This window comes from Tupaia chinensis, unplaced genomic scaffold (genome assembly GCF_000334495.1).
Source record: "Tupaia chinensis unplaced genomic scaffold, TupChi_1.0 Scaffold000361_2, whole genome shotgun sequence".
NCBI classification, from domain to species: domain Eukaryota; kingdom Metazoa; phylum Chordata; class Mammalia; order Scandentia; family Tupaiidae; genus Tupaia; species Tupaia belangeri.
This window is the reverse complement of record NW_006159858.1, coordinates 2830915-2852936: the sequence shown is the minus strand read 5'-3', so window position 1 is coordinate 2852936 and position 22022 is coordinate 2830915. Positions and strand designations below refer to the sequence as shown.

Genomic DNA, 22022 nt, shown 5'->3' with positions numbered 1-22022 from the left:
TATGCCACTTGCCGGCCCCAAAGGAGGATATTATTAAAATCCTTGGCCCATGGGGACCAGCAGGTGGCATGGTGGTTAAGGTGCTGGACACTCCCACATGGCTGACCACGGTTCAAGTCCTGGACCTGGTAGCTTCCTTTCTCACTTTCCTCTCTCTCTCTGTGTCTCTCTCTGGTCAAATTAAAATAAGGAATGAATGAATAAATAAATCTTTTAAAAAAAAATCCTTGGCCCACAAAAACCTTAAAAAAAAATCTTTGACCCACAATTGTCATTGGGTGGATCACATATCTTCTATGAATCTTTTTTTTTCTCTAGGTGACTCGTCTCCAAATTCTAAATAACTACAGTGATTCAGCTGTAATAAGAGTTAACATTTGTTCACTATTTTGTCCACTGATTTTCGTGATCATGCCCCACGAGATCTATTATATTGCCATGTAGTGACTTGTTTGGATTCTTACCTTAGATGAATAGATAGTTAGTGGGGTGTGTGATGATGGCAATAAGGAGACATTGAACTCCTCTGGGACATCGTTGATGGTTGGAATCTTGTACTCATCTGGGCTCCGAGAGTACAGGACACCTTCTGGGGAATATTTCAGCTCTTCAGTGGTATAAAGACCCATTCCCTGAATAAATGAACCTTCAATCTGAAAGGAGATCATTTCAAGCTTTGTGACACTGTGTGCTTCTTAGAAGACCTTCTCTTCCCCCACAGTTATTCCCGAAAGGGATATTCATTTACGTGGTCTAGCACCTACCTGCCCAATATCAATGGCCGGATTTAGGCTGCAGCATGCATCCATGACAACGTCTGTTCTGATTTTCTGCCAGTAATAAAAATGACCTCACTGTAAAAACTTGAATTAAGAAAATTATTTCAAGGTACATTTAAATGGTCTCTAGTTATTATGAACACCTATCATTAATATCATCAACTGCATTAAATCCCATCAACATTAGAGCTGGTTAAGTGTTTCAAATTTAGTACTAATACCGTCAATGACCCCAGAAGATCTTTCGCATTCACTGTTAGAATCCTATTAAGTGACTCCAAAGTCCATGATGTGGTGTGTATGAGTGAGTCACCTGGTAAATCATTGAACCTTGTTGTTCTTCTGATTCTCAACCTGGATTTCTTGTGCTAATGTAATCCATGAGCTTGGCTAGGCCTCGTGCTAGTCTGATGCAGGTGGTATTGACATTTTACTGAGAAAGTCAGATAGCTATAACGCATGTGTGAGTTTGGGGATTTGCAAGATCTTGGAATAGATTAAAGGCAAATGTTGAAATCCTCTTCAACTTTGCTTACTCCTTCCTTCTCTGACAAACACCTCCAAGGCCTTCTGTTTTGGCACTGGGAATGTGCGTACAGGTTCTTAAGGAGCCACAGAAGGCACCTAAATGCGTGTGGTCTGTGTCGGGAATATCTCTGGGCTCTGCTCTTACTTTACTGCCTGCGTTTATTCTGATAACGTTCTCTGCTGAGGCTGGTCTTCTGCTTTTTATCTAGCCCTTTGGATTTAGCAAGTCTCTTTCTCTCTCACTCTTTATTTATTTATTTATTATTTTTGAGAGAGAGATTTTTGCCGTAGGGTACGTGCACTCACTGGAGAGACAGACAGAAAGTAAGAAATCACGCCCCAGGGGGAATGGCCACAGCACAATCCCTTCTGCTCCATTCTTCTCTTGGGTTCTTGGGGACACATGCACATGCACCTGGCATGAGTTTTAAGCTGTCAGGTCGAGACTTGAACCATGTTGACTACATGGGAGTCCAGCAACATAACCATTACACCATCTGCTGGTCCCAGCAAGTCTGTTTTGACTAACTCTTGGCCTTTTAGACAACCTATTCTGGGCCTTGGGATTAATTTCCATCCATCAGCAACCTGGATAAGGAAGGAGATTGGAGGCCCCTCAGAGTGGCCTTGGATCTAGCTCTACCTGGACACCTGAGCTGTTTTGCACTGTGGGTGCTGGACAGTGCAAAGAGATGGCTGCACACTTACATCTAATCAATGGACACCCCCACCACAAATAGCCAGTAGCAATAGTATGTCATTCTCTGATTTTGTTTTAGTTAAAAGACATTTTGAGGGAACCAGCAGTTAGCGTAATGGCTATGTTGCTGGACTCCAACATAGTCGACCACGGTTCGCGTCCCGGACCCGGTGGCTTAAAACTCACGCCGGGCGCGTGTGCGTGCGTGCCCAAGATCCCGGGAGGAGAATGGAGGAGAAGGGATTGCGGTGTGACCATCCCCCCTGGGGGGTGATTTCTCGCTTTCTGTCTCTATGTCTCTCTCTGTCTGTCTGGCAAGCGCATGCGCCCTACAGTGAAAATCTCTCCAAAAAAAAAAAAAAAAAAAAGAAAAAGACATTTTGACTCTCTAAAGAATAAACTCTTTTTTTTTCAAAGTGTTTTCCATGGAGTGAGGGTACACATCAGGGAGAGACAGTGAGAGGAAAGGTGAGAAATCACCCCTCATGAGGTATGGCCATGCTCCAATCCCTTCTTCATTCTCATCCTGGAATTTTTGGGCACACATGTTCATGTGCCTGGAGTGATTTCTAAGCCACTTGGAAAAACTTTAAAAAGTTATTTTGTTGTCTGAAATAGAATAAAAAATTTAATACATTTTAGGGTGCTGTGAGCAATTCCTTCTTGGCCACTGCAGTGTGTTTTAAGAAGAAATTCAGAATAAGGTCAGATCTCTGGACATTCCTGTGGAATTAAAAGAATGTTGTTTTAGGGAACCAGCAGTTAGCGTAATGACTATGTCGCTGGACTCCCACGTAGTCGACCGCGGTTCGTGTCCCGGACCCGGTGGCTTAAAACTCACGCCGGGCGCGTGTGCGTGCGTGCCCAAGATCCCTAGAGGAGAATGGAGGAGAGGGGATTGCGGCGTGACCATCCCCCCTGGGGGGTGATTTCTCGCTTTCTGTCTCTATGTCTCTCTCTGTCTGTCTGGCGAGCACACACGCCCTACAGTGAAAATCTCTAAAAAAAAAAAAAAAAAAGAATGTTGTTCTAGAGGCCAGCAGTTACATGGTAGTTAAGAGGCTGAATGACCACATGGCTGACCATAGTTTGAGTCTTGGACCTGGAGGCCTGCTTTCTCACTTTCTCTCTGGTGAGCACATGTGTTGTATAACAAATAAAAAAAAATAAATGAAATTAAATAATTCTAAAAAAAAAAGAATGTTGTATCACATGATGAAACAGGGTGACTTACTGTACAATGCAATTTGTTGTTGCTTTAACATGCCAGGAGGACAACTCACCTTGTGAGCACCTGTCAGACAGTCAATTTCAACTTCAGAACAGGCGGCTCCATAGACGTAATATGGAAATGGGTCTCCCTCCCCCTTCTCCCAGTCCATGAAGGCCTTGTAGCCCCTGAAGGAAGGGGAAAAAAAATTCCTTTAGCTTTAGTTGGGTAGGTGGAAGTATAAAGAATGTTAACTATTATAAAAATTATCAAAGTTTCATGATAGCATTTTATTTGATTGAAATGAAACATCTTTTTATCTTCTTTTTTTAAAGAATTATTTTATTTAACTTTATTTGTTATTATTTGTTTTTTAATTTGACTAGAGAGAGAGAGACAGAGACAGAAAGTGAGAAAGCAAGCTGCCAGGTCTGAGACTTGAACCGCAGTCAGCCACGTGGGAGTTTAGCACCTTTAACCACCATGCCACCTGCTGGTTCCCCTTTTTATCTTCTTAAAGCCTATTTTTTGTCATGAGGGAATCAGAACTAGAAATAGGAAGAGGAGAAGGAGCAGGAGGTGAGGGGTAGGATGGAGAGAGAGAGCGATATTGGTTATCCATAGGGTCTCACCATGCTGCCACCCTCCCCTCCCAGTTCTAGTCAGCCAGGGTCATGGGTGCACCCTGTGCACTCAGGCTGACCTAGGATCTAAATCCTGGGCCCTCATTATGGCCCCCATTATTGCACAGCTATGGCCCACCACCTGTGCCACCAAGGCTGGGCCTCGACCAGTTGTGAAACTCATTTAAACTACTATTGTAGTTGGAGCTTACCTAGTCACATCAACACTATCCTTTGCTTCATTTCATTCTCTCTCTCTGTTTTTTTTTTTTTTTAATTTAAATTTTGCTTTACTGTGTGTAAGTTCCCTAGAGACAGATGGGGCTGGGGCAGTGGAGAGTGAGAAAGAAATCCCCATACGGTACTCCCCTCTCCTCCAGTCTCCTCTCAGGAGACACACATATACCTAGTATGATTTTCAACCCACTGGGTCCAGGACTTGAACTGCATGGTAGGTCATGTGGGATCCAACACCTTAACCATCATGCCACCTCTTGGCCCTGTTTCATTCTATTTTATAATTTTTTTGGTTTGGATTTTATTTTTTATTTTTAAATAGGAGGTGCATGCATTCACCAGAGAGAGACATACAGGCAGAGAGGGAAAGTGAGAAAGCACCCTCCCATGGGAATTGTCATTCTGCAATTCCTTCTCTCTCTTTCCTTTCAGGGTTTTGAGCACACACATATGTGCTTAAGCTGCCTGGTTCAGGATTTAAACTGTGCTGTAGGCCATGTGGAATCTGGCTGACTTAATCACCAGGCCATGGAACCAGCCCATCTCTCTCTCTCTCTCTTTTTAAAAATTTTGTTACTATTATTTAATTTGATGAGAAAGAGGGAGGGGAGAGAGAGAGAGAGAAAGTGAGAAAACAAGCCGCCAGGTCTGGGACTTGAACTGTAGTCGGTCATGTGGAAGCCCACTGCCTTAACCAAAGCATACAGCCAACTGATCTTTGACAAAGGGTACCAGTCAATCCAGTGGGAAAAGGAAAACCTCTTTAGCAAATGGTGCCAGAAAATCTGGGTATCCACCTCAGAAAGATGAATCTGAACCCTTACCTGTCACCATTATCAACTCAAAATGGATCAAAGATCTGAACCTAAGACCTCAGACAATAAAACTACTTGTGGAAAATGCTGGGGAAACTGGGAGACATCGGGGTAGGCAAAGACTTCTTAAATAAAACCCCTAAAGCACAGGCAATAATTCCTAAAGTAGACAGGTGGGATTACATCAGATTAAGAAATTTCTGCACGGTAATTAGTGTGAATCAACAACCCTTGGAATGGGAGAGATTTCTGTTAACTGTGCCTCAGATAACCAGAATACACAGGAAACTCAAGAGGCTTACCCAGTAGAAAATGATTAACCCAATTAAGAGATGGGAAAATGAGATGAATAAACAACTCTCTAAGGAGGACATATGAATAGCCAAAAAGCATATGAAAAAATGCTCAACATCCCTCATCATAAGGGAGATGCAGATCAAAACCATAATGAGGAAATCAGCAGTTAGCGTAATGGCTATATTGCTGGACTCCCACGTAGTCGACCGTGGTTTGCGTCCCAGACCCAGTGGCTTAAAACTCACGCCAGGCGCATGTGCGTGCATGCCCAAGATCCCGAGAGGAGAATGGAGGAGAAGGGATTGCGGTGTGACCATACCCCCCGGGGGGTGATTTCTCGCTTTCTGTCTCTATGTCTCTCTCTGATTGTCTGGTGAGTGCACACGCCCTATAGCGAAAACCTCTCAAAAAAACAAAACAAAACAAAACAAAAACAAAACAAAACAAAACAAAAACACAATGAGATACCACCTAACCCTAGTCAGAATGGCAAAGATTAAAAAAACAAAAATGATAAGTTCTGGAGGGGATGTGGTGAAAGGGGAACACTCCTACATTTTTAGTGGGAATGTAAATTGGTCCAGTCACTGTGGAGAACAATATGGAGGTTCCTCAAAGACCTTCAAATAGAACTATCATATGATCCAGCAATTCCACTTCTGGGTATCTACCCAAAGAACAAGAGAACATTCAGTCAGAAAAGTGCTTGCACAACTATATCTTATTGCAGCATTATTCATGATTGCCAAGACACGGAACCAACCCAAATGTCCACAAACATATGAATGGATTGAAAAAGTGTGGCACATATACTTTATGGAAAACTATTCAGCCATAAAAAACAAGGCCTTGGAATTTGATAGAAAGTAGACGAATATGGAAGATTTGTTGCTGAGTGAAGCAAGTCAGGCTATGAAAGGCATGGTATGTCTCCACTTAACACATAGTGACTGTCCACATTCTATGGTAGAGACTGAAAGACTGGAGGACATAAAAGCATTAAAAATTGTTAGAGACAAAGTGGAAGGAGAGGGGAAGAGTGTAGGAAAGAAATCTGGGAAAAGAATAGAGAGGTAAGACATTTGTGGGACACATAAAACGTTTATCTGTTGATGAGGATGTGTATAGTATTCTCAACTAGACTTGGAGGCTTGAAAAACATGCTGGGCACTTGTACGTGTGTGCCAAAATTTCTGAGAGGAGAAGGGAGGAGAAAGGATTGTAGTGTGGTCATCCCCCATGGTGTGGGAGGTTGCTTTCTCACTTTTTTTTCTCTCTCTCTCTAGTGAGTACACATGCCCTATAGCAAATGAAAAAAGAAAAAAAAAGGATATATAAGGCCAGCCTCATGGCCTAATGATTAAGGAGCTAGATCCCACATGACTGATCTCATGGTTCAAATCCCAGCCTCAGTCACTTGAGAACATGCTGGACATATGTGTGTCTCTGCCTAAAACTATGACTAAATAGAGGAGAAGGGATTGTGATGTGATCATGCCCCATTGGGAGGTGCTTTCTTCCTCTCTCTTTGTCTAATGAGTGCATGTGACCGCTGACAAATTTTAAAGGAATAATATATAAATGATTAGATGTAAGTCAAAGTATGTGCTTGTTTTTATTTCCCTCAATAGGGGTATTTTTGTTACTTAGTTTTTCTTCGAACATTGCTCTAATTTGTAGAGTGGGTGCCACTGCGCTAGGGACATTACTCTGATTTGAATGTGCCCTCCACAAGTTCATATTTTGAAAACTTAACTGCCAATGTAATCATATTAAGAGGGTAGAAATGTAGTCTATTTATGGTATTAAGAAGTGAAGTCTTTGGTGGTACATAGATAGCTGCCCTTGGGAGGCTGGAAGCTTCACGGGAGGCCCAGGTTTGGTTCCTGGCCAATCTGAACACATAGAGTGTGGTTGTGTGTACTTGCTAAGTAGGAGGCTTGGGAGGAGGATCATGGCATGGAGAGATCCTGTCAAAATATAATGATCTCTCTTTTTCCCCCCCCCCCCGTCTTCCCTCCACCAAGAAAGGAAATAATAAAAAGAGGCAGGATTGGGATATGATTAAGATTACATAAAATCATCAAAGTAGAGCCCCCATGACTGAATTCTGATGACTTCATAAGGGGAGAACCAGACTGATACATGCTTTTTCCCTCTTGCCATGTGATTTTTTGCACCATCTTGGCAAGAGGGGCTCCCTGCAGAATCCCAACAACTGGAAGACCTTCACCAGACGCAGTCCCTTGACTTTAGACTTCCAAATCATGAGCCAAATAAACCTTTACTCTTTTTTTTAAAAAAAATAATTATTTTATTTAACTCTATTTATTTATTTATTTATTTATAATTTGTCCAGAGAGGGACAGAGAGAGAGCAAAGGAGAGGGAGAGAGAGAGAGAGAGGGAGAGAAAGTGAGAAAGCAAACCGCCAAGTCCAGGACTCAAACCACGATCAGCCATGTGGGAGTCCAGCACCCCCAACTACCATACTACCTGCCAGTCCCAAACTTTATTCTTTATAGCTTACTCAGCCTGTGGTACTCAGTGTTTAGCAACAGAAAAAATGGAATAAGACAGATATCATTAAGAGGCCTATATGAAATAATAGAATTTGGGGCCTGTAAAAGCTCAGCAATTACATAGTAAAGACTTATTTCAAAAATAAGGAAACTGAGGCCCAGAGTGATTACCTCATATTAAGTCAAGATATTATTGTAATTTTTACCTGAAATATCCAGTGGCTGAGAGACTGATTCTTTGTTCAAATGCAGCCTCTATCTGCAGAATGGGCATATTTAGTGAAAATAAAACAGATTATACCATGTGTTAGGTGAAAGTGAAAATATTGTACATAAAATTGACATCTGATTACTGTTGCTCATTCTTTCCTGCTAATAACAGAACTCATCATATTATTATTTTTCCTCAGCTGATAGTCTAACAATCCCCTTTGGATCGAGTGTAGACCCAGCAGGTTACTGATATGTCATTACAAATTTTTAAATAGACTCCTGCTGCACACCTATGATATAGGACCTTAGTTTTTACGTGATTTGAGGCTTCATTTTTAAATGCTAGAACTTTAGTAAGCATGTGTGTAAGTGTGAGACAATAGTCCTAATAGGGAAAAAAAAGGATATTGTAAAGTTGGATTAAGTGAGTCATTTCCCTTTAATCAGAGCAACTAGGCCTTTTAGTTTTCTTCATCCTTACTAAAAATGTCTTTGTGTGTGTGTGTGTGTGTGTGATTTAGGAATATTCAGGGTTTTTTTTTCCCCCTCTTCTTTCTTAAGCAGAGTGGATGTGGTCTTCTGAATAGTCCTTATACGCTTTCATGCTCCCTGTGACTGCTGTTTCCTGTGCTCTCTTCATGCATACATGGAGTAAATCCTGAAGTAGCCTTCTCAGCCTTTGGTGGTCCTGCCCTTTTGCAGAAATCTACTCAACTAGGGAAGAAATATGGGGTGTGCTACATCACTGTGACTCTTAGAGGAACACCTCTACGTAGGGTGGCTCTCTCTCAGCCTTTAGCTGTTCTCTCTGCTATAGCCTTCTCTCAGCCCTGGTTTGGATTGTTTGCTTATTTGCAGTAACACTTTTTAAAAGTTTTGTTATAGGGTGTGTACTTTTGCTGGAGAGAAAAAGGGAAAGTGAGAAATCATTCTCTAGGGGGAAGGTCATGCTGCAGTCCCTTCTCCATCCCCTCCTTGGATTTTGGGCAGACAGGCACACACACCCAGCCTGTTTTTCAAGTCACCAGGTCTGAGACTCAGGCTGCACAGGGGGATTCAGCCACCTTCGCCTTCACGCCACCTGAAGTAACACTTTACAGTGTTACTTATGAATACTTACCCAGTCTTCCCATGTACCTTCTGGATTTTTCTTAATAATTGGCTCAAGGCGTTTCAGAAGGATCTGACAAGCATTCTTGAATGAATAGAGAACAGAATCTCCATTAGAGGGGAGTAGTTAGGATTTGTGTGAAAGAGTATTTATCGATCATTGATTAACAAGGGCTTGTTTATGGAATGCCTGATCCTGACACATTGGACAGAGATAATGTAGCCCCTGCTCTTGATGATAATATCAGTTATTGGAGGTGTTATATATTTATTTTTTTAGTCTTTTTTATTTCAAAATTTATTTTATACATTCAATCGCTATATACCTTTACACCGACTGTCCGTACTCTACGGCGGAAACTGAAAGATAAGAGGAGGTGTTATTCTTTTCCTGGTTCACTTTCTGTGAAAATATGGGTTCTGCTTAATTTCTACTGTTAAACCCTCTTTCTTAGTTGAGGTTTTTAAATGTATTCTTCTATTGGGTTGTCAGGAAAGTCATGACACATTTTTGCGTAGAAAAACAGAAAAATAAGTCATGATTTTCCTGACAACCTAATATTTTACTTATGTCTCCTGTTTATTTTCTAGCCATGAATATAATTGAAATAAACCTCCTATTTTCATTCAGATGTATGCTTTCCAGTCTGCAGTAATGACATGCCAGTAACCTTCTGGGTCTGAAACTGTCAACTCTTGGTCCAGCCCTCCATCTACTCACCCATCCATGACCAAACAACTGCAATGAAGGCTTTGGCTTAGCTATGAAAATAATTATATTTGCTTTATTTAATTTTTTCTTTTTCGTTTTCAAGTTTTTGCCACAGGGCACATGCACTTGCTAGAGAGGAGAGAAACAGAGAGGGACAGTGAGAGGGAAAGGGAAAAATCATCCCCCCAGGGGGATGGCCATGCTGAAATCCCATCTCTTCCATTCTCCTCCTGGGATTTTGGGCATGCATGCACATGTGCCTGGCATGAGTTTTAAGCCTCTGGGTCTGGGTCTTGAACTGTGGTCAGTCATATTGGAGTCCAGCGCCTTAACCACTATTCCACCTACAGGCCCCAATTGTATTTGTTGTAGATACACATAGTTTCTAATCCTTAAAACAGGAACTTAAACTTTAATGTGCTAGAAAATGGATTAATGTTTAGTTTGTAAAGCAAAACTTTATGTATATACTGAGTTGTTCTTTTCTAGTATTTGATCCTACCCCTAATTGAATCTCATGAGTCGGAAGTTTCTTATACATTTTTTCTGCATAAAAGAGAGTCTCTGCTTTTTTTTTTTTTTCATAGAGGGCTCTCACCAGAGAGAGACAGAGAGAGTGGGAAAAGACAAAGAACCCCACCCTCGTCACGGGCCATAATCATACTGCAGTCCCTTCTTCTCCATCTTTCCCTCTTTCTGGGATTTTGGGCATGCATGCACACATGCCTGGTGTTTCTCAAACCATGGGTCCTGGGACTCAAGCTACATAGTTGGCCATGTGGGATCCAGCTGCCTTAACAACTAGGCCATGGGGCCAGGCTATCTCAGCTTTCTTTCTTTCTTTCTTTCTTTCTTTCTTTCTTTATTTTGGAGAGGTTTTTGCTATAGGGCGCGTGCGCTCGCCAGACAGACAGAGAGACACAGAAAGCGAGAAATCACCCCCCAGGGGGGTTGGTCACGTCGCAATCCCTTTTCCTCCATTCTCCTCTTGGGATCTTGGGCACGCATGCACACACGCCTGACGTGAGTTTAAGCCACCAGGTCCAGGACTCAAACCGTGGTCGACTACGTGGGAGTCCAGTGACATAACCATTACACTAACTTCTGGTCCCGTTGCTTTTTGACTCTCTAACAGGTGTTCTTAGAAAGATAAGATTGACTTCAAAGTGGTTCTCACTGGTGGCATCCATGCAGTGTCCCAGGGAAATGTATCTCCATACACCATCAAAATGGAAAAAAGAGAAATATGAAAATAAAAATTACTTCAAAAGCCCACGCAGTTATTTAAATTAAGGATCACGTGATCATGGTTCTATTCTGAGATAGTGAATAAGTACCTATTTATTTAGGACGTCGGTTAGAAAATAAGTATAAAGAAAAGCTCTAAGCCCTTTGGCAGCTCCACTGATGACCCTGCGTTAATCGCATCATATCGGTCTGCCTGGGATTCTGACTCCCCATGCCTCCAAAAACTTGTGTATAGCAAGGGAACCTTGCACAGGTCTGTATTACTTGGTATCCAAATTTCTTCTTTCTGTGTCTCACAGGGACACAGAGTGCTTGGTTACCAAAATCTATTCCCCACTTCTTTCATAGTATTTCCCACTGCTCTACATTTCCCAGCCTCCCTTGCTGTTAAATATGGCCCGAGATGAATATAGTGAATGGATTATAAATGGAGGCAATTTGTATCACTTTCAAGTCTGGCTTGAAATCTTCTACCTGGGCTCTTCTACATTCACTGGAATGATGATGCTCAGGGTCACCTTAAAAGCCACGTGTTCAAGGTGGTGGAACTGCCATCACTCTGGGCACTCGAATGATCAAACACTCTGTCTGGACGGATACGTGTGCAGAAAAGGAGCTTCTGGTGTGTTGGAGCTATTACGTTCTGGGTCTGTCTTCTCAGTTTAGCCTACCCTAATATATTCTTCATCTTGGTATCCCGAGGCTACGTTTAGTGACACAGATGACTTTCTCTAAAGCCAGCTACTGCGCCTACAGGCAGTTAAGAGAATCAGACATGTGGGGAAAGCACAGCAGGGACAGACAGGAGGACTCGCCTGCACAGCTCTGCCGTTGACATCTGCCCCGATGGATGCTGCTGTGGCAACCGTGTTGGGCACCGTTGCCGTGCTCGTCTCACAGATGTGCATGTAAGACATGGGTATTTTTAGTTCACGGCTGGCCACCTATGCAGAAAAGAAAGATTTTCAAGTCCAGCAAGAACTTCTATGAAGATTTGAATCACTATTTTTCTTTGATGAAAAAATGTTTTTAAAGCATTATTTATTTTAATTTTACTTACTCATTTATTTTTAAAAAATTTGACCAGACACACACACACACACAGACACACACACACACACACACACACACACACAGAAAGAGAGAAAGCAAACTATTAGGTCCAGAAGTTGAACCATGGTCAGCCATGTGGGAGTGTCCAGTGCCTTAACCATCGTCATCTGCTGGCCCCTTTCTTTGATTATTTTTTTTATAAGTCCTGATTTGTCTTTACTCTTAAAAAAATATTCAAAGTAGTATTTAAAAGATATCAGAAACATTTCTGCATTTAGATAAACATAAAAAATACAAGGGAAGCTATAAAGTAGTATGACAGATTTTCCTCTGTCACTTGTAAACTAGATTAGAAGGCAATCTTCAGAAATGTGGAAATACTGTCATTTTAATTTACAGTCAGGATACATTACATTAAACTAGGAGTCAAGGGATCAAGGTTATAGTTACTATCTTGCACAGTGTGATCTTGAATAATTCTTTCAACTTCTTGATGTCAAAAGCACCAGCCCACAATAAAAGAAGTTAAATTAGGTCATCTTGAATAGCCTTTTCCAGCTCTGTTATTTTGTAATGCTATGAATTCAGAGGAAGATTTCCCAGGCTGCTTGGGATTGGGATTTTAGAGTCTTATTCAATGTAGTGTACTTGTTAAATGTCTTTTTGTTGAGTTTCTTTCTTTCTTTCTTTCTTTCTTTCTTTCTTTCTTTCTTTCTTTCTTTCTTCTTTCTTTCTTTCTTTCTTTCTTTCTTTCTTTCTTTCTTTCTTTCTTTCTTTCTTTTTCATTCATTCTTTTTTTTTTTTAGAGGTTTTTGCCTTAGGGCATGCATGCTTGCCAGATAGAGACAGACAGACACAGTGAGAGGGAAAGTGAGAAATCATCTCCCCCAGGGGAGAGGCCACACTGTCATCCTTTCTCCTCCATCCTCCTCCCAGGATCTTGGGCAGGCATGCAGATAAGCCTAGTATGATTTTTAAGCCACTGGGCCCAGAACACAAACTGTGGTTGGCCATGTGAGAGTCCAGTGACGTAACTACTATGCCACCTGCTGGCCCTGAGTCTTATTCTTATTTAAATACATACATACATATTTTTTCTCCCAGGAGGTTCTGTGCATTTAAATATATTCTCCCATTTAACAGTCTCTTTATCATTAGCAATAAAACATTTTCTCAAGGATATATATTTTTGCTTTTTGCTATATTATTATTATTACTTATCTTCCTTTTAAAATTTTTCCAAGATTTCTTCTGGCATTGTAGAAGCCAAAAGCTTTACTACTTTTTCATGAGATTTACCACCCTTATCTAAAACCACATCACTCTTTTTTTTTTGGAGAGGTTTTTGCTATAGGGCATGTGCGCTCGCCAGAGAGAGACAGAGAGATAGAAAGCGAGAAATCACCCCCCCCACGGGGAAATCACCCCCCCACGGGGGATGGCCATGTCGCAATCCCTTCTCCTCCATTCTCCTCTCATGATCTTGGGCACTCACACACACATGCGCCCGGTGTGAGTTTAAGCAACTGGGTCTGGGACTCAAACCGCAGTTGACTATGTGGGAGTCCAGTGACATAGCCATTACGCTAACTGCCGATCCCATAAAACCACATCACTCTTCTTGAGTTCTAGGACCTTGGAAAGTTGCAGACACAGCTCAGCATTGGCCTCTCCTTCTGGTGGAGGGGCTATGCTAGCTACCCTGACGGCATCCGCTGTCAGATCTGTTACGGCATTTTGTTTGGAACCAGGTTTTGCATGGATGGCTATGTGACACAGTCTTTAGGATCAACTGCCATAGGAGCTAAGGGAAGAGGAAGTCTTTCTGATTTTTTTTTTTTTTTTTTAGGTTTTGCCATAGGGTGTGTGCTCTCTCAGGAGAGAGACAGTGAGAAGGACAATGAGAAATCACCTGGGGCAGGGGGAATGACTATGCCACAATCTTTTCTCTTCCATTCTCCTCTCCTCCTGGGATTTTGAGCATGCATGCACACATGCCCAGCATGATTTTTTTTAAAGAGATTTTTGCCATATAGCATATTTACTCTCCAGACAGAGAGTGAGAGAGAGAGAGAAGAGAGAGAGCAAGAAAGTGAGAAATCAGCCCCCAAGGGGGATGTCCACATCCCTTCTGCTCCTAGGATCTTAGGCACACACACATACACACACCTGGTGTAGTTTTAAGCCACTTGGTCTGGAACTTGAACCGCAGTTGGCCATGTGGGAGTCCAGTGATATAACCACTACACCACCTGCTGGCTCCAGCTTGTTCTAGCTTTTACTCTTATTCATCATACCAGCACAGGCCTGAGCCCTGGTTCTCCTTGGAACCACCTCAGCAAACAGCCTAGCAGGAGTATCCCTGCCTGGGGATGGTGCAAGGCTGGCCGAGTCATTTTTTTTTTCTTAATAATCAAAAAGTATTTTCATTATATCCATGATAGCCTTTAAAGCCTAAAATAATATCCTTCATAAGCATTAAAGCCACTTAAAAATTTGCTAGAGGGTACATGCACTCACTGAAGAGAGAGATACAGAGAGGGGGAGAGAGGAAAAGTAAGAATGCACCCCTCATGGGGGATGGCCAGCTAAAATTTCTCCTCTATCTCTTCATCCTCTTAGGATTTCAGACACATATGCATACATGTCTGGCATGTTTATCAAACCACCATGTCTGGGACTCGAACCACGCAGTCTGCCATGTGGGATCCAGCGACCTTCTGAACCACCACGTCATTGGCTGATCCACCATTTTTTTAGCAGGGGCTCATTGTAATAATTGTTATGTTAATTCAAAAATTAATATCTTTTTCTTTTTTGTAAATTTTGTTTTTGAGATATTTTTGCAATAGGGTGCATATACTTGCCAGAGTGACAGAGAGACAGGGGCAGGGATGGACATGCCACAACCCCTTCTCCTCTCAAGATTTTGGGCATGGGGAACCAGCAGTTAGCGTAATGGCTATGTCGCTGGACTCCCACGTAATCAACCGCGGTTTGCGTCCCGGACCCAGTGGCTTAAAACTCACGCTGGGCACCTGTGCGTGCGTGCCCAAGATCCCGAGAGGAGAATGGAGGAGAAGAGATTGTGGCGTGACCATCCCCCCTGGGGGGTGATTTCTCAATTTCTGTCTCTAATGTCTCTCTCTGTCTGTCTGGCGAGTGCACGCGCCCTATAGTGAAAAATCTCTCAAAAAAAAAAAAAAAAAGAAAAAGATTTTGGGCATGCATGAACATGCACATGCACATGTGTCTGGTGTTAGTTTTAAGCTGCCAGGTCTGGAACTTGAACCATGGTCAATTATGTGGTAATCCAGCAATATAACCACTATGCCATCTGCTGGTCCCTCTTTTTTGATACGTTTTGCCAGCTTAAGATTTCCAGGTACTTATTTGGTCTTAGGAACAGGAAGAAAGGGAGAAGAGAGGAGAGAGATTGAGATTGAGAGAGAGAGAGAGAGAGAGAGAGAGAGAATAGATGGACTGACTGCACATTTGGTCTGAAATCTGTTATCAGAATCAGATGAACTTGGAATGACTGGGCCTATCTTCTTTCTTGCCTGTATCCTTCCCATCTTAACTTTAGCTTCTCCCTCTTCTCTTTGTTCCCACTTGCTCACATTCCTCTAGAATTTGCTGTTCACTTTTTCCTTGTCTGAGCCTTACCTTCCAGTTTGTCTAGCAAACACATGCAGAAGTTAAGATATTTAATCAAGAAGACAGCCCAGCCTTGGTGCAGGCAGTAGGGTGCCTGTGTGATGCTAGAGCCACACTGAAGGGCCGGTTGGGATCCCAGACCAATGGAAATATTATAAAACATGCAGGTGTAGCAGTGCCTGCTTGTAATTCTGGCTAAATGGGAAGCTGGGGCTGGAGGATTGTGGCATGCTAAGGTCATGTCAAAAATGCCCTGATCTTGGGACCAGCAGTTAGCATAATGGCTGTTGCTGAACTTCCATGTAGTCGACCACGGTTTGAGTCCCAGACCCGGTGGCTTAAACTCATGCCAGGCACATGTGCATGTGTGCCCAAGATCCCGAAAGGAGAATGGAGGAGAAGGGATTGCGGTGTGGCCAGCCCCCCCCCGGGGGGGGGATTTCATGCTTTCTATCTCTGTCTCTGTCTGTCTTTCTGGCGAGCGCACGTGCCCTATAGCAAAAACCTCTCAAAAAAAAAAAAAAAAAAAAAAAAAGCCCTTCTCTTACACACTCCCTTGCTCATTAAAAAATAGAAGAAGAAGGTGGCATTGGGGGCTAGCTGGTAGCGTCGTGATTAAGGTGGCTGGATCCCACATAGCCAGCTTAGTGATTTGAATCCCATACCTAGCAACTTGAAGAACATGTTGGGCATGTGTGCATGCATGCCCCAAATCTCAAGGGGAGAATAGAGGAGAAGAGATTGTGATGTGGCCATCACACCTGGAGGGTGCTTCCTCACTGTGCTCGCTCTCCTATTTCTCTCTCTCTCTCTGTTTGGTGAGTGCAGGTGCCTTATCACAAAACTGAAAAAAAAGGGGGGGGAGTAAAACTATTTGAGTCAGCCCAGTAGGGCAGTGGTTAAGCTCTGCGGCAGAGAAAGCCAGAACACACATGGCAAACTGGGTTAGAGTTCAAGTCCTTAACCTTTTGGCTTGAAAGACACACAGTTATGTGTGAGCACACCCAGGGTTCCGAGGGAATGGAGAATTGAAGGAAAAAGGATTTCAGCATGACCAGGCCCCACTGCATTGCGGAGTGCTTTCTCTCTCTTTTGCACGTGCACGCATACCTTCTGAAATGAAAAAAAAAAAAATGAATCAAGAAGAAATAAAAAGAAGGGAAGGAAGAAAAAAAAAAGTATTGTTTTATTTGCTGTTGTTTTATAGTTTATGCGAAAAAACACACCTTCTCAAATGTCTATAGGCTGCAGGGGCCAGCAGGCAGTTTAGGTGTTGGACTCCCACACGGGCAACTACAGTTCAAGCCCCAGACTTAGTGGCTTAAAATCACTCTGGGCGAGTGTGCATGCGAGAGAAGAATGAAGAAGGGATTGCAGTGTGGGCCATCCCCCCAGGGGGTGATTTCTCACTCTCTATCACTGTCTTTCTCGTCTCTCTCTAACAAGCGCACGCACCCTGTGCCAAAAACCTAAAAAGTAAATAAATAAGTCTATATGTTGTACTCGTTCTTGTTGCCAAATACCAACTTCTGACCAATGTCCTTCAATATTAAGTTCCCCCAGAAAGATGCACAATTAAAAAGCAAAGGGGGCTCTTTCCATCTCCCACCGCCATGTCCATGCACCTGGGATGCCCGTGTGGAACCGCTCCGGCCTCTTGATCAAGGAGAACGAGCAGACCTACAGTACTGAGCCCATCCTGAAGGTCTGCCACTCCTCCAGCTGAGTCAACTGCAAGACTGTGGGCGTGGAGCCGGCGGCCAAGGGCAACCGCGTGGTGGTGGTCATGAAGCAGCGGTCAGTCCCGCAGAAGCAGGCCCCCTCCTACGTGCAGACTGCCATCTGCGTGTGGACCCCACCAACGCCCGGGCCACTCTCAGTAGCTTCTGGTACATGACCCGCAAGAACAAGTTCTGTCCGGATCTGCGCATGGCTGCCATCCACAGAGCCAGTGTCGTCCTGCGCCACTGGAAGCCGGTGATGGTGAAGAGGAAGCGGACCTGCCCCACCAAGAGTTCCTGAGCCCTCCCGGCCCCCAGAGCAATAAAGAGCAGCTTCTCTGCCAGAGAAAAGAAAAAAGAAAAGAGCAATTTTATTGATTTTTGGTGATGAAAATCCAGAGGAAATTCATGGTTTTTAACTGGGAGGACAGATGGAGCCAGTGTCAGGCGTGTCTATACCTAGAGGCTTTATGGTCTCATCTGGGTCTTCTCACAAGTGCTTTTCTTTCTATGACGGCCATGTGGTTTACAACAGACAGGTCTTGTTCATGGTGCAGAAATGCCCTTTGCAACTCATGGTCTACAGCATCATCCCTAAACCACCACAGGAGAAAGAGAGTTCCTTTTCCCCAGCATCTACACTTCAATCAGGCCAGAAAAGGACTCTGATTGGCCTTGCTTGATTCATGAGCCTTCTTCCGGCAGCCAATGAGGTTCCAGAACCACAATGGGCCAGATCTGGGTCTTGTGCCTATATCTATGGCAGGTATGGGAGCTTGGAGGGTCCCCAAACCAAGGGATTCTTCAGAACTCCTCATCTGGAATGTGGGAGTGGTCAGGGCCAGCAGGAGTGTGGTGGAATGTGGGAGTGGCAGTATTCCAAAGGAGCTAAAGGATTGGCTAGTGAAAAGCTACAGATGTGTACTGTACCAAGCTAATAAATTCGTCATAGAGCTAACTATATTTAACTTAAAGAATACTCTAGGACCAACAAGTGGCATGGATCCTACATGGCTGGCTGCATGGTTTGAGTCTTGGACCTGGTGGCCTGAAAATCATGCTGGGCGTGTGTGCGTGCATGCCCAAAATCCCGACAGGAAACTGGAGAAAGGATTGTGTTATGACTATCCCCACTAGGGTGTGATTTCTCACTTTTCCTTTCTCTGTCTCTCTCTGGCCAGTGCATGTGCCCTACAGCTAAATAAATAAATAAATTAGTAAAGAATTATTCTCCCCCCCCCGCCAAGATTATATGCTTACTACTTATTCTCTGTGTATGTTATAAGCCTTTACAAATTATAGGATGATGATAGTTGATGAAATACTTATCTTTAATTGTCAAAACAAAATGTTAGCAAACTAACATTGTATACAATTTAAAAGTAGAAAAACCAGGAAACTCTGTTGTTGGTAAGCCCATGGAGCACCCACCCGCTGCCATTCTGCTCCTTGGGCTTGTTAATGGCGTCTTCACTAACAGCTGCCTCTGTCCGCAAAGCCTGGCCAAGCTCTAGGAATGTGCTTGTGTAGGAGACTTCTGCCACCCTGGACAGTCTATCTGATGTGAAAACAGCTTTTCACCAGTCCTGTAGCCTAGCAGTTAGGGGAGCTGGATCCTGCATGGCCAACCATGTTCAAATCCCAGCTCTGATGGCTTGAAAAGCACATCAGGCACATGAGCTTGTGAGGAGAAAGGGAGAAGGGAGAGTGACCACACCCCCATTGGTGGTGCTTCCTCCTCCCTTCCACCTCTCTCGGGTGTGTGCACATGCCCTCTGGCAATTAAAAAAGAGAAAGAAAGGAAAAAGAAAGAAGATAAAGGAAGAAGTTTTCAACTAAATAGTCAAGAGTTAGGGTTTTAATACAGGAAGTCTTCGTTTACTCTATAAAGATGAGACCCACATTGCAACCACATCAGCAATGTATAGAGAGATCCTGGGTTAGTTTTTAAAATGTTACCTGCAGCATTTTGGTGTGGATACCTTGTCCCAGCTCGTTGCCTCCGTGTGTGACGAGTACAGACCCGTCTGTGTAGATGTGAACAAGCGCAGCTGCCTATTAGGACGATAAGAAACACAGCTCAGAGTGAGGTGGCATTACTGAGGTCCATTATGAAAAACAAGGCGGGAACACCCCATCTCATGGAGCAGGAAGAGTCGGAGAGGCCAGCTTCCTGCTAAGATGATTACGTTTCTGATTAGTGTAAAATGTCACCTGTCAGGAACATCCTGGCTTAGGAACCTGGATTTAGTAGGAGTCCCTTTGGGTATCTCTGGATGTGTAAGTATTAGTTCTAGTTGTTTGGAAGCTGCTCTCCTGCTTGAAATCACTGGTTGACCATTTAAAAGTTAATTAAACATTTTCAAGTACTTGCACATAGTAGGTGCCAGGTTGTACTCAGATCTAGATACATGAAGATCAACAAGTCATGGTTCTTTTTCAAGTAGGTCACAACACAGTAGGGAGACTGGCGGGAAAACAAGTCACTGTAGAACAGAATGGTCAGTGAGATAACAGGTGTGGCATAGAGGCCCTGGAGAGCTGGGGGGTCGGGGCAAACTCCTCCATGCTGCCAGGGATGGGCTCCCCAAAATGCATGGACACACGAAGGGGAGAAGGGTTTGCCAGTGGGTAAAGGGGGCAAAACCTGCCCACTGTGTGGGAGAGAAAACCCTGCTCCTTACTGACAGGAGGCCTTTGCATCTGGTCTCTTGCACTTTCCCAGCTCCATCCTTGCCTCCTCCTGCCTGGCCTCTGAGTCTGGTCCCCAGTCCTTGCCTCTGTCTTGCCTGGAGTCTGATCTGTTCCATTCTGACCCATGCCCTTGCTCATCCTGTCCTCTCTCCCTGGCTACTGCTCTTCCTGTTCCTTCCCTGTCTGCTCACCCTTCAGACCCACAGCCCACGGTCCCTGTTCTCTTACAGCTTCCCCAGGGCTCCTCATCAATTGCCCCTTTTCTGAACTTCCTCCTACAGGAAGTCCTGGGGTGAACTGTGTCACCCCACCCCGATTTCATTCATGTTCCCTGGCACCATAGAATGTAACCTTTAGTCTAAGTAGTGGGACCCATAGATGGCATAATGGTTACGTCGCTGGACTCCCATGTACTCGAACACAGTTTGGATGCAGAGGTTTAAAAATCTCACTGGGCATGTGTGTGTGAGTGCCCAAAATCCTGAGAGGAGAATGGAGAAGGGATTGCCGTGTGGCCGTCCTCCCTGGAGGAGGGCAGTGATTTCTTGTTTTCTGACTGTCTCTGTCTCTCCGGTGAGTGCACGAGCCCTGTAGCAAACATCTCTCTTAAAACAAAACAAAACAAAACAAAACAAAACAAAACAAAAACGGAAATGTCTAATTAGTTAAGATGAGGTCATCTGTATTAGATGGGTTCTAAGTTCAATGACTGCTGTCCTTATCTGAAGACATCAAGGAAGATGTCCAGGTGAAAGAGGGAGTAAGCCTTGGAGATATGCTGTCACAAGCTGAGGAGCACCAGGAGCCACCAGAAGTTAGAAGGGCAGGGAAAGGATATTTTCTGGAGCCTTCAGAGGGAGCACAGCCCTGCTGACACCTTGCTTTTGAACTCCCAGTCTCTAGAACTGTGAGGGAATAATTCATTTGCTGTCTTAAGCCACCTAACTTGTGGCACTTTGTGATACCAGCCTGAGGAAACTCAGGGATAAAGAGCTCTTGGGTCAGTCTGTGGCCTGGTGATTAAGGCAGCTGGATCCCCCATGGCTGATCTTGAGGTTCAAGTCCTGGACCTGGTGACTTGAAAAACATGCTGGGTGTGTATGTGCGCATGTCCAAAATCCCAAATAAAAGGAGAGGTGGAGGAGAAGGGGTCGTGGCATGACCAAGCTGTGTGTGGGGGTTCTCTCTCTCTCTCCAGTAAGCTCACATGCCCTCTGTGGAGAAAAAAACCAAAGCTCTTCTCAGAGTCTCATCAAGGAAGGGCACCTGGTCTGCGCATCTTTGTGTCCGTAGAGAACTTTGAACAGGTCTAAATCACAGAGACGCTACATAAATGTTTGCTAAATTGGCCAAATGCAAAGATGGTATTTTTCCTTCCAGGAGGAAGGAGGAGGAGGAATTAAGACCATTGGAGTCTGGAGATGCCTGGGGGAGGGCATCAAAGCTTGCAGGCACTAATAATAGTCTTGTCTCACTGGGGGCCTCCTGACTCCTTCTGAGGACAATGCTGGCACTGTCAGATTAGGCAGTAGGTGTGCCAGCTCTGTGAGTCATCAGCTGACCTGGAATAACTCACTTCAACTCCTAGCTGGGTGATTCTTGGGTGCATCAGTTTAGAACTCTGTGGGGAAGCTGGAGGCCTTTCAAATGGAGACTTAAAGTTATTGCTTGATTTAAAGGTGTGTGTGCGCGCGCATGCGCACATGTGTACACAGAGGGGTAAGACAGGAAGTTAGCTTCAGAGAATAATGGAAGAGAATAGGCTGTGGTTTAGGTGAGGAGGTGGAGATGGAGGTGACAGGAAATGGGGCATAATAAAAACATAAAAATTTGGTCTTTGTCCCTGGTTCTTGGCATAGAGTTTCTAAAACCTTGAAATGAACCATCTTTCGTCTGTTATGAGA

At 43.8% G+C, this 22022-nt stretch overlaps 1 protein-coding gene and 1 pseudogene across 1 annotated transcript in view; one reads left to right on the top strand and one right to left on the bottom strand.

The window, feature by feature from the left end:
* LOC102484619 (aldehyde oxidase 2) overlaps positions 1 to 22022 on the bottom strand; it is a 111534-nt gene that overhangs the window by 17214 nt on the left and 72298 nt on the right. The window contains exons 27-33 of the mRNA XM_006152997.3: positions 19384 to 19479; positions 11809 to 11937; positions 9044 to 9118; positions 7917 to 7969; positions 3291 to 3405; positions 765 to 830; positions 465 to 653 (exon numbers count right to left, since the gene is read on the bottom strand). Of these exons, the coding sequence (XP_006153059.1) occupies positions 465 to 653; positions 765 to 830; positions 3291 to 3405; positions 7917 to 7969; positions 9044 to 9118; positions 11809 to 11937; positions 19384 to 19479 (723 nt within the window). The remainder of the gene's footprint in view (positions 1 to 464; positions 654 to 764; positions 831 to 3290; positions 3406 to 7916; positions 7970 to 9043; positions 9119 to 11808; positions 11938 to 19383; positions 19480 to 22022) is intronic.
* LOC102485034 (60S ribosomal protein L28 pseudogene) lies at positions 17334 to 17725 on the top strand (annotated as a pseudogene).